General features: G+C 50.6%; 1 protein-coding gene and 1 non-coding gene across 3 annotated transcripts in view; one reads left to right on the top strand and one right to left on the bottom strand.

Moving 5' to 3' along the window:
• Positions 1-13195, bottom strand: part of EMILIN2 (elastin microfibril interfacer 2) — a 59723-nt gene that overhangs the window by 2314 nt on the left and 44214 nt on the right. Inside the window, exon 5 of one of the 2 annotated variants that reach the window (XM_070361835.1) lies at positions 1266-1640. In XM_070361835.1, the coding sequence (XP_070217936.1) occupies positions 1266-1640 (375 nt within the window). Of the gene's footprint in view, positions 1-1265; positions 1644-13195 lie in introns of both variants that reach the window. The other variant, XM_070361834.1, reaches the window with a different exon arrangement.
• On the top strand, positions 9394-9466 carry TRNAR-CCG (transfer RNA arginine (anticodon CCG)). Its single transcript has one exon. It is a non-coding gene; the product is annotated as a tRNA-Arg (tRNA).

The following is a 13195-nucleotide window of genomic DNA, read 5'->3' as shown; positions in this document are numbered from 1 at the left end:
CTTTGCTGCTTGTTCCTCACACAGTGAGTGGGAGGATGTGCAAAGGAACACATCGTCGACAGAGTATAAGCACCCGTGATACGTGGAACTAACAGGGGAAGCCTTCATCCTAGAGAAGGCAGCACCCTGCCTAAGCCAGGGGCGGCTGAGAAGGAATGGCCCCACCCGGCAGCCTCATCGCTTTCCCTGCAGGAAGTTGATGGGTTTAACTCAGGGTGGTACTATCCTGTGGCAGCTGATGTGACCTCCCCCACCCAGCGTCACGGGTTTACACGTCACAGCTCACAGCCTCAGTTTCCTCATGTGTCAGAATGTAAGCCGTGGTGCTGGTCAAGGAGCTGCATGTCTAGCACCTACTTCAGGACAGAAACACAGTGAGTGTCCCTTGACCTCTCCTCTTCCTCTAACCTCCACCTCCTCCACCCTCCGCCAAAATCCAAACTCCTCCAGCTTCCTCCAACCTCCTCCAGTCTCTTCTACGCACCAACCTCTATCCTCCGCCATTCTCCAGCCTCCTCCACCCACTTCCTCCAACCTTCTTCCTCCTCCTCCGGACTCCAACGTCAGCCATCCTCCAACTTCCTCCCTCGTCCAACATGTTTCATCCTCCTCCAACTTCCTCCCTTCTCCAACCTCCAACAACTTCCAACAACCTCCATGCTCCTTCTCCAACCTCCCCGCGACCTCCAACCTCTGATCCCCTCAACCCTCTGACATCCTCCAGCCTCCAATCTCCTTCCTCCACCCTTCTCCAGCCTCCTCCGTCCTCATCCTCCTCCAACCTCCTTCATCTAACCACCTCCAACTTCCATCCTCCCAACCTCCTCCAAACTCCCAACATCCAGCCGCCTCTAACCACCTCCATCATCCAACCTCCTTTCACTATCCTCATCCCTCCTCCTATCTCCTTCATCCTCCAACTTCCAACATCCAGCAACCTCCTCCAGCTTCTGGCCTCCTCCAGCCACACATCTAAGGTTGGAGCCAGACCTTCCACCCTACCCGCTTAGTTGTGTGCTCCTCTTTGCTGCTGCCCAGGCTCCCAGTACATGTTTGGTTTTCAAGTGCACTTCCTGCTGGGAGGATCAGCGAGCTGCCTGGATGGCACAAGTAATATAGCCCAGGGTGCAACTCTAAGTGTGATGTTCTGTGCCCAGGGCACTGCGGCATCTTTGGACAGCTCAGTCTGGATGCTGTTCCCTGCTGGCTGGACCCATGACCCACAGAGCCCCGCAGCAGCCTCCCAATGCCTGGGGTGCACTTACCTGGAGCTCCTGCGTAGCCCTCGGCGCTGGGGATTGGCCGCTGCCCGGTCTGGCCATCCACACCCCGGGGCAGGCCCCGCCCTGACACCCCCATCCTGCCTGGGGGGCCGGCCTCTCCAGTCTCCATGATGACCCCCGTGGAGCCAGGCAAGAAGGGCAGCCCTGTCCAGCCGGGCCGCAGGGGTGGGGGGCGTCTCTTGGGCAGGACGGGCTTCTGTCCTGGGTCCCTCGGAGGCGAGGGAGTGCTGGGCGGCAGCAGTGGGGTCAGCACTGGAGTGGACAGCTCCGTGGGGGCCTCTGCCGGGCTTGAGGGCTTTCCTACGTCCTCTGGGGCCTTCCCCCGGAGGGGAGGCTGAGGCGTTTCTGAGGGGTCCTCTGCTGAGCGTTTGAGAAAGTAGAAAGAAATAGAGTTAAAAACCACAGACTTGACTGCTCAATCACAGGCCCCTCTGTGAGGCCCCATGGGCATGGCTTCCTGGAAGATGTGTGCTTGGGGGTCCCTGGGCCAGGTCCACTGGTAAACACAAGAGCAGCCACCACAGCGTGGGGACCCCTTGCCCCAGAGAGGAGGGTCTTCAGCCTCTTTCTACATGATGGTTGCTCTCCCCAAAATAACATTATCCTTGGTTCCAGCAGCAAAAACTCCATAATGACCCCGCAACTGTACCTGCCTGCTGCCACCACAAGCCGAGGGCCTGCTTCTGCAGACCTCACGTGACCCAGAGTGTCAGAGAGCACGAGCTGCCTCTGCGGCAGGCACAGAGGTCACCACAGCCTTAAGATCACCAGCTGGAGCACTTCCAACTGGAGCACCACTGCAAGAGCCTCCTGGTTCACACCCCCTGCCCTCTCGGAACAGTGCTGAGACACAGCCTGCAACTGCCCCCATTTCCTACTCTGAATACATTCCTGGAACTGCCCTTCCTGCAGGCCTGCAAGACATCTAGGAACAACCAGGACTGCCCTGATACCCTCCTCAACAGCCAAACCCCACCTACCTCCTCCTCCATCCATAGGGTGCCTGCCATGGCCCAGGTTCCAAAGCTCCAAAGTTATTATCAAGTAAAATCAGAAACTGCATTGTATCCCCACCCCAGTCTAGTTTTTTTAAAGTCACAAAGGTGATTGTGGCAGATGGAACACAGGTCCCTCTACCCACAGAGCTAGGTTGCCAGCCCACCTCCAGCCCCAAGGGAAGCTTTTCCGCAAGCACCCTTTCCATGAGAGGATGAAGCCCTCCAGAACGTGAGCTGAGTGAACTGATCATCACTTTCTCAAGTGCCCCCAGGATGGTACAGAGCTAACACCGTTCTAGATGCACTAAAGATAAGTTCATTCACACCATACAGTGGGAAGGCATCAAGTCTTAATTTTCTGCAATACTCTGGTGGGAAGGGCTAGGTTGGACGTAGAAACTGGCATGAAGGATTTCAGACATGGAGACGCCGCTAGCCACAGTGAAGGACAGGATGAGAAGGAAATAACCAAGTAATAAAAAGGAACTTTGAAGAAACAGATAATACAAGAAAATAAACATGTAGTAAGACACGCTCCTTGCTGGCAAGGATGCCCACCCTCTAGCTGCTTCTGTCCGACATAAACTGCTTCTTTGCATGCTTTCCCACACGTACTGTTTCTTACAAACCCTGTGCCTACTCTACAAAATAGGCAAATAAACTCAGAAACAGAAGGCACTGCATCCAAAGTACAAGAATAGATTGGTGTTAAAAGAGGCCTAACCAGAGAATAAGAATGTCTTCACTGATTAGAAATATGCTTGCCAAAATAAGAAAATTCAGTGAAAGAGTTGGTAGACAAAATCAAGGAGATCTTTTAGAAGGTAGACCAGGTAGATAAAATAATGGATAATAGGAGAGAAACTAGGAAAATTAGATTCTTTCCAATCCAGAACTTTCTCGAGTAAATAGAAAAACGGGGGCATAGAGAGGTGGTAAGGAGAGAATCGAATGCACAATTCGTTAGAATTGTAAAAGATCCCAGCTGGATTATTAAATAAAAGACCCAAACCAAGGCATAGTCAGAACACTGAGGATAAAGAGAAGATCCTACAGACTTGGGGGATGGAGAGAAGTGACTTCAAATCAGAAGGACATCATCAGACTCTCAAATAAGGGAAACCAGGAAGCAAAAGAACACCACCTTCAAATGTTGAAGGAATATCATTGTTAACCTTGAGTTCTGTACTCAGCTAAAGTATCTGCCAGTTGTGAAACTAGAATAAACCTTTCTCAGCCATGAAATATTTAAAGACCAGCAAAACTCTTGAGCACCCTTTCTTAAAAAGCTATTGGAAAATGTACTCCACCTAAATGAAAGTAAACCATTAAAAACCTAGAAGTTCAAGAAACTTCTAGGATGGTAGTGCAAAGTTTCAGATTGAAAGCCTTAGAGCTTTCTCAAGTCTAGAGAGGAAGCAGTCCAGGCTGTGTTGGGAACAGAACTCCCAGAGGGAGGTCATTAGGTTGAAAAATGGAAGGGGATAAATGTATACTTACGCTGATTCATGTTGTTGTACAACAGAAACCAACAACATTGTAAAGCAATTATTCTCCAATTTGAAAAAAAATTTTTTAAATTAAATGCATGATTTGCCAAAAAAAAAAAATTTTTTTTTAATGGAACCAACAAATGACCTGATACTTTCTATGGTATTGAGAGAGTTTCAGTGAGTGAGAAGAATCCCAAGACAGATACATAAAATCTAGCAAATAACACTACTACTAATTCAGAGGAAAGCAACACAATCCTATTTGGCTATTATTGAGCTGTTTAGCTTATAGTATAAATACTGACTTGAGTTTTGTGGTATAACTATTGGGAGTTGGGAGGAGGGGGAGACATGAAAGAGCCTTATGGGCTAATGTCTGCAGCTGATAATGTCCAATACTGTATATAATATCCATAGAGAGATATCTAAAGCTAATAAATTGATTTAGAAATAAGGAAGTAAACATCAGTGGAGAAAACAGCTCAAAGAATTGCATGTGGCCACTTCTGGGATGAGAAGGGTAACAGGGAGAAGGGGCAGGGGAGGTGGTTTCCATTGTAAATTCCTCAGAAGTGTTTTGTTTTTATAAAACACAGACGATACTGGGGCCCACCCCATCTCCTTTCCCTCCAGTCCAAGCATGCTCAGGTCCCTCCTTGTCCGTCTCCCCTCCTCACGCTGTTTTCTCGGCTCACAAGTTGGCCTCCCTCCGCGGCGCACGCTCCCACCTCCCTTCTCTGCTGGAGAAGCTCCTCGAACATTGCTCCTCTCCTCTCCATCTCTCTCCTTCCGCCTCACTGGCTCCTTCCCTTCAGCCCAAGTTTGCGTGTCTCCACCCGTACTTTAAACACACAGACTTCCCCAGTCCTATAACCCTCAAAGAATTACAGTACACAAAGCACCTGCTGCTGCTGCTAAGTTGCTTCAGTCGTGTCCGACTCTGTGTGACCCCATAGACAGCAGCCCACCAGGCTCCCCGTCCCTGGGATTCTCCAGGCAAGAACACTGGAGTGGGTTGCCATTTCCTTCTCCAATGCATGAAGTGAAAAGTGAAAGTGAAGTCGCTCAGTCATGTCTGATGACTCTTAGGACCCTATGGACTGCAGCCTACCAGGCTCCTCTGTCCATGGGATTTTCCAGGCAAGACTACTGCAGTGGGGTGCCATGGCGTTCTCCGACACAAAGCACCTAAAAATAGCCAAATACAAGCCCCTCACAACTTTTTTTGTACCTATCCCCCTACAAACCCTTCGCATCATCCCGCTTTCTCTGAAGCCCCATCTGTCTCTGTCACCTCGTCTAGGTGCTCGAGTCGTATTTTACTCTGCCCTCTCCTTTCTCACACGCACCCCGATCTGGGCTAAGTCCAGCTTCTCATTTTGAATCATCCTTCGGGTCCTTCCTCCCTACCTTTCTCAGAGGACAGTTTGTCCTTATCATCGTCCCTGCTCAGAACCCTCCAGCTGTCCTCCACTGTTCATAAGATCCAGTCGAATCTCCTCTGACAGCCGTGTCCGCACCACCTGCTCCATCGTCTCCTGCCGCCTTCAGTCCAGCCCCCGGCCCGGCTCTTCGGGAATCCTCGACGACACACACCCCTCCCCACAGTCCCGCTGCTCCTTGTGAAGCCCAGCAGCGCTTAACAATCTTGCCTCCCAATCACGGAGCTCTGAGGGCCTGTCTGGTTTTCATACCTCTCCTCACTTGCTGGATGATGAACACTTGAGGACACGTTTTAATGGTCTTTTGTCACCAGGGACTGGCACGTGACACTGAGACGTCTGAGTATTTGGTGAAGGAAGAAAGGCCGGTACCCTGGGCTGTACCCTCACTCCCGCCAGCCAGTAGAGGAGGCGCCCTAACTTTGCTAACAATAATCGTCTTTCTAGGGTCTGTAAGGATAATGCCAGAACTTAGAAACAGTGATGGTTCTCTCTCTCAGTCATCACTCCCTCAACACCCAGGCCTGTGATAGCAAGTGGAAGGCAGAGGGGAAAGAATGAACAAATAAACCACTTGGGCCAAATATCCTGCACTGATCTCCACGGGGAGTCCGTCCAGGACTCTGTGCAGAACGGGTGGCTCCGACACCCCTCACATCACAGCAGAGACGGCATGAAAAAGCCGCCCTGGATCCCGACTGCTCCCCAACCTTGGCCCCCAGCACATCACGTAGTGTCTCTAACACACACATTTATTACACACTGGAAACAAACTGGACAGCATCTTGCTCCATCTGGGAAGATAACTCTGGCAGCCAGTGTCTCTTCGAACTGCACATATGTTTCTAATCCAGTGACCATTTGAGTTTGTAAGAACCAAGTGGGGCTGCCCGTGTTTCACGTGAGGAATGATGATGCTTTTGCTCCACAGCCTGCCTCCAGGTCTCCGTCCTGATGCCCCCGCAGTGGCCTTGTGCAGCTGTGCACAAGCCGGGCCACGACCTCACCAAGGACAGAGCCAATAGCAGGTAGGAAAGGCCACTCCCACTCCGCTAAAGTTCTTATTAAAAGCCACTGTAACCTTTGCTAAGATGAAGACCTGCCTGAGGAAACTGTCAGCAACCCCATGGAGTCGTGTCACAGCACAGGGCTGCGGGGACGTCAGAGTCTGTGTTGGCGGCGTGGCTGAGTCATCCACCACTCAGGCTAAACCCTCAAAGTCTCCTGACAAGCAGGCAGAATTTGGCTGATCAGATGAAGTGACAGGTGTGGGGCCACATCCCTGACAGTGACAAGTCACTGTGCAAATGTCCAGGCCAATTCACTAGAAGCCCAGTGTGGGGAGGGGGTGGGGAGCTGCCTGGCATTGCGAGGGTGTCTGCTGACCAAATGCAACTACAGGTCGGGGTGGTGGGACTGTTTTAAAGATGGCAATCAAGACTTCTGACTTTGTATTTTTTTTTTTTTTTGGTTGCATGGCTTGTAGGATGTTAAATTCCCTGACAAAGGACTGAACTTGGACCCTTGGCAGTGACAGCGTGGAATCCTAACCACTGGATTGCCAGGGAATTCCCAGGACTTCTGGCTTTAAAAGAAACCCACCCACATTCTGACATACAGCAGGCTAAGTGGAAGGATAGTCACACCACTTGGCAAAGCTCTGTGCCCGGGAAGGACCCTCGCCACCCTGATGAGAAACGCCAGGCTCAGAGGGGGTGCCGAGGGACCAGGTTCCTGCACTGACCAGGCATGGGGGGCACGAGGCAGGGGCTTTGAGGAGACACTCGATGGTCTCCCTGCCTGGAAGGTCAAGGGGGGAGAGGATGGGGAGGCATGTAAAGGAGCCGCTGGGGAGACGACGCACAGAAACCCCATGCGACTCCCCTGACAGCAGGGCGGGGGAGACCATGGGTTTGCAGGAACTGTCCTACTGAGCAAACAGTGGAAATGCTGCTTTGCACTTTGGCTGGAATGAAGAGAGAAAACACTCAAGCTGGTCCTGGGGGCACTGTGTGGTTCCATCACAGCACTGATGGATAAAGAAGATGTGGTGTGTGTGTATATATACACACACACACACAATGAAATATTACTTGCCCATTAAAAAGAAAGAAATATGGGACTTCCCTGGTGGTCCACACTCGGCTAAAACTCCACACTCCCAAAGTATGGGGCCCGGGTTCGATCCCTGGTCAGGAACTAGATCCCACATGCCTCAACTAACACCCAGGACAGCCAAATAAATATAAATTTTAGAAAAAGAATGAAGTAAAGCATTTGCAGCAACATGGATGGATCTAGAGACTATGACCTATCTAGGGCCCGTACTGACCGTCCCTCCAGGGCACGGAGCCCCGCCGAGAAAGGAGTCCCGCCCAGTGTGACCACGCAGAGGCCCCTGGAATCAGGCTCCACAGGGCAAACAGGCTGGCATTTCTGAAAAGTGCGGTCTAGAGATCACTGACACACACACAGCTCCAGCCTCGCGGGTTGACATCGGCAGGGCAGTGCCCTTGGAACAGAGGTCACCTGTTATCACTGAACCCTAGAGAAGCCGACCTGACCCAAAAAGTCACTGGGGATTTCTTCTTTGATAGAAATTCACAAGCTGATTTGAAGCTGTACATGGACACACAGAGGGTCTACCTGATTTTAAGACTTGCTGTAAAGCCGCCACGGTCAGGATGTGAGGAGGCACAGTGACAGCGTCGGCAGAGCCCGTCAGCGGACACGCGGGTCCCGCAGAGCTGGCGCGGGGGCTGCGGCTCCGCACCCAGGACTTTCCCTCCCTCCCCACCCTCCCCACCACCCCCTGCTTCTCCGCTTCTCTCTGGCCCAGCTGCCTCTGAGGGGGGTCTGCCTTCCGCTTCCACGACGGGAGCTGGGGGGTTCTCTGTTTTAATTACAAATTTAATGACAAATTCCTGGAACTGACTTCACCCCTGCTAAGCAGGAGTCTCCCGAGGGAGCCCAGAGTCCTTATTTCTATCAAGCTCGCAGGGGACTCTGCACACAGCTGTAGGAGAGGCCGGTGCCAAGGACACAGCAGTCCTAGAGTCAAGGTTCAGACGGAGAAAAGCAGCCGCTGCTTTCACCAACTGAAGAGCTTTACAGAAACCAGATGCTCACAGAGCAGAAGGGCAGGTATCGTCCAGAGGCAGTGTGGTCCGAGTCTGCGCAGTTTATGCAGCCTTTATGTATTTATGACACTCGGACTGACTCCATCATGCTATCTGGGACCTAGACTGGCCTCAAACTCAGCCAATTTCAAGTTGAAGGCCAAAACTGTCATAACACTGGCATGAGGCCACTCTTCCCCTGCCAGGCTTTACAAGTGCCGAAGAATTGATGCTTTTGAACTGTGGTGTTGGAGAAGACTCTTGAGAGTCCCTTGGACTGCAAGGAGATCCAAGCAGCCAATCCTAAAGGAGATCAGTCCTGGGTGTTCATTGGAAGGACTGATGCTGAAGCTGAAACTCCAGTACTCTGGCCACCTCATGTGAAGAGTTGACTCATTGGAAAAGAGTCTGATGCTGGGAGGGATTGGGGGCAGGAGGAGAAGGGGATGACAGAGGATGAGATGGCTGGATGGCATCACCGACTTGATGGACATGAGTTTGGGTGAATTCCAGGAGTTGGTGGTGGACAGGCAATTCATGGGGTCGCGAAGAGTCGGACACGACTGAGCGACTAAACTGAGCTGATTTGAAAAACCTGTGTTTTTTTCATTCTTACAGCACAGCTTAGGCTAAGCAACTGGATAAAGATGGGGTTCTTAAATCTGTAGCACCCCCAAATGAAATGTTATTAATACCATTCAAAACTAAAAATAGAACTACCATATGATCCAGCACATAGACTCAACAGACATGAATCTGAACAAACTCCAGGGGATAATGGAGGACAGAGGAGCCTGGTGGGCAAAGAGAACATGACTTAGCAACTGAACCACAACAATAAGATGATCCAGCAATCCCACTCCTGGGCATGTATTTGAAAAAAAAACACATAATTTAAAAGGATACATGCAGCCCAGTGTTCACTACAACACTATTTACACGAGCCAAGACATGGAAGCCACCTAAATGCCCATGGATAGAGGAATGGATAAAGAAGATGTGATATATATACACAATGAAATATTACTCAGCCATTAAAAAGAAAGAAATACGGGACTTCCCTGGTGGTCGAGTGGATAAGACTCCACACTCCGAATGCATGGGGCCCGGGTTCAATCCCTGGTCAGGGAACTAGATCCCACATGCCTCAACTAACACCCAGGGCAGCCAAATAAATAAAAATAAATTTTAGAAAAAGAATGAAGTAATGCCATTTGCAGCAACATGGATGGATCTAGAGACTATGATACGAAGTGAAGTAAGCCAGACAGAGAAAGACAAATAGCATATGACATCACTTACATGTGGAACCCAATTTTTTTTAAAAATGAAACAACTGAACTTACAAAACAGAATCAGACTTACAGATATTGAAAACAAACTTATGGTTACTAAAGGGGAAACACAGGGGTGAGGGATAAATCAGGACTTGGGATGAACACATGCACACTACTATATATAAGGTGCATAACCTATGGGATCTCCTGTATGGCCTAGGGAGCTCTACTCAATATTCCAGGATAACCTATATGAGAAAAGGATCTGAAACAGAATGAACATGTGTGGCTGTATAACTGAACCCCTTTGCTGTACACCTGAAACTAACATAACATTGTAAATCGACTATACGCAAAAAAAAAAAAAAAAAAGTACTTACAAGAAATTGCCTGAAGACATCTGCAGAAGAAAGGGGTGGCAGATTGGAAAGAGGAAGCAGTCCCTGGGGTGTGTGGAAACAGTCCTGCATGTCCGGCAGGAAGGCCCTTCTTGGAACCATGACGTGGGGGAGGAGAGCTACCCTGGCACAGAGACTGTCCCTCTGCCTGGCTCAGCTCTGTGGGAGCCCCAGGCTTCTCAATACCAGGAACTCGCCTACTATCCCAAGTGAAAGGGGAACAGCAGAAATGCCCAAATCTGCCCGGGGCTCAGTATCTGATCAGATGGGTGATGGGGAGGCTGTGTGGGCTCAGAGGCTGTGGTGCAGGCCAGGTGGTCCCAGGGCCCCAGCAGGAAGCAGATTCTGTCTTTGAGCCACGCTGGGGTGGGGGGGGCAGGGCCTGGAGCTGCCCCCACCCAATAACTACAGTAGCATGGAGACCGGGCAACTGTGGACAAGAAGCAGCTAAAAGAACGGGACAGGGAGCTGGGGGAGGGGGTGGGGGGAACTGAAACAAAAGTCCAGACTTCTGAGGCCACATCCACAGAATAGAGGACTTCCCCAATCCCCTTGTCGTTCAGAACCTGATTTACTAACCATGAATCCTAAATGTTGGGCTTCCCTGGAGGTAAACAATCCACCTGCCAAGCAGGAGACTTGGGTTTGATCCCTGGCTCAGGAATATCCCCTGGAGAAGGAAATGGCAACCCACTCCATTATTCTTGCCTGGAGAATTCCATGGACAGAAGAGCCTGGCGGGCTTAGTTCATTAGGTCACACAGAGTCGGACACAACTGAGCGACTAAACAAGAACAACAAGAACCTGAATGCTAGGGAGGGGAGATTTCTCAGCTTTTTACACTTTACACTTCAGTCCCAATTTAGACAAGAAAACAAGAAAAAGAAGGAAAGAACAAAACCCTCTGGATCCCTAGAACATTCAGCAGAACACCTAAGGTTGTCATCCCACGTCTGCAGTGCGGGCGAGCCCACCTTCACTGCTCTGAGGCTGCATGCTTGTAAGAAGAGGAGAGGATTTCAGCCAGAAGCAGAAGGGATGTCCAGCAGAGGGGACAGAGGGTCACAGTCATGCTGATACTGAGGGATGACCAAGGGCCAGTCACTATTTAATACACTACTGGGACTTCTCCGTGGTTCAGTGGTTAAGACTCCCTGCTTCCATTGCAGGAGGCATAAGTTTGATTCCTAGTCAGGGAACAAAAATCCTACATGCCACACAGAACAGCCAAAAAATAGAAAAAGAAAAGAAATACTCCTTAGGAACAGGGGGGCTTCCCAGGCGGCGCTAGTGGTAAACATACCTGCCCATGCAGGAGACGTGAGTTTGATCCCTGGGTCAGGAAGATCCCCTGCAGGAGGGCATGGCAACCCACTCCACTATTCATGCCTGGAGAATCCCATGGATAGAGGAGCCTGGTGGGCTACAGTCCATGGGGCTTCAAAGAGTCAGGCACAACTCAAATGACTTAGCATGCACAGGAACAATAGTTATCATGCTAACTTCTTGAAGTATCACTATCACCATGATTCTCTCCAATTAACAGCTATAGAAAGTGAGGCATTAAGTAGATAAATAATTTGTCCAAAGTCACAAAGAATGTGTAGAGTAGCTGGGATTACAGACTTGGGAAATAATAATCACTTCCTGGCTCAAAATTCTCCAAGAGTTTCTCATGATACTTGAAATCCAAATCTGTCATCTCAGCCTACAAAATCCCACCTGATCTGACCCCTACCCACTGACCTCATTGCCTGTGACCTTCCCCCTTGCTCATGGACTTGATCAAACTGACGTCCTGAGTTCTCAAACAGGACAAAGACATCCCTGCCTCAGGATCTTCGCACATGCTGTTCCCTCTGCCAGGAACAGATCTCTACAAGGCTCATTCCCTCATCTTACTCACGTCTCTGCTCAAAGGTCGTCTCCACTGAGCAACCTTCCCTGACTTCTCATCTAAAACACCAAGTCCCCTGTTCTCTGTCACCTCCTCTGCTTATCTTTCCCTGCACACTGATTGCCTGCTGAAATCAGACCTTTATTTGCTGGGCTGTGCATTCCCTGACTTCCCCCTCTAGATCCTGCAAGGGCTAAAACTCCAGTGCAAGGACATGACTATTTGTGGAATGAATGACTGTATGAATGAAGGGGGGTGGGGTACACGGGGCCCAGGAAAGGGCATGACAGCTACCTCACAGAGTGGACGATGAGACAGTCACGAAAATACAGTGGTCCTAGGGACTTCCCTGGTAGTCTAGTGGTTGACTCTGCACCTCCGCTGTGGGGGATGTGGGTTCAATCCCTGGTCGAGGAGCTAAGATCCCACAAGCTGCAAGATGCAGCCAAAAAAATATACTAGTTCTTTACCTTTTAGAAGTTAGGCACCTCTCCAAGTCCTGGATGAAAGGCAGGGACCTTCTGTCCAAAAAAGTAACCAAACATTTGTATATAGTCTCGAGAGTCTCTTTTAAGACCCAGGGAAGAACGTCTGCACTGATGTGAGGGATACAAAGAGACTGGGACTGCTTTCAGCATTGGCTGAGGCCATTCTGGTTCCCCCTCCACCCTCCCCACCCGCTGCCAGCTGGGCAGTTCAGCTCCCTCTGGGTGCTTCCAAAGAAGAGAATGGGCTCCCTGCACAGGGCAGCAGGCGGGGCAGAAACAGCAGAGTCTAGGTCCTTGGCTCAGCAATCTGGCCTCTGGTGACCATGTCCTGCACCCTCAGCTCCGCACCTTGGCTTGCGGTGGGAGCAATGATGACAATCGTTAATATTCCTCCCCTTCCAACACACAAGCCGCGTCATCTCTCAGGGTGACTTGTTTTGAACAATGGGATGTGGCAGAAGGGACATGGTGCCAGCTCCGGGCCCCGCCTGGAAGGGGCTCCTGCTTTTGCCTTGTGGTAAGTGTGACTCCCCGAGACCACCATGCTGAGAGAAGGTGCACGTCCACCACGTGGAGAGAGAGGATGGCCGTGCGCAGGAACACGTGGCCGGTCTTCCTGCAACTTCCAGCTCAGCCCAGCCCAGCCCACTGGTCCCCTGACCACAGCCAAGTGAGTGACTTGAGCTGATGTCAAGTGGAGCGGAAGAGCTGCCAAGTCAGTTCCTGCCCCGCAGAACAATGGAAAGTGATGAAGCCTTGTTGTTTAAGCCACCAAGGTCTGGGGTCGGCAAACAGCAGG

The sequence above is a fragment of the Bos mutus genome, chromosome 24 (assembly GCF_027580195.1).
Source record: "Bos mutus isolate GX-2022 chromosome 24, NWIPB_WYAK_1.1, whole genome shotgun sequence".
Taxonomy (NCBI): Eukaryota; Metazoa; Chordata; class Mammalia; order Artiodactyla; family Bovidae; genus Bos; species Bos mutus.
This window is presented reverse-complemented; position numbering and strand designations above follow the sequence as displayed.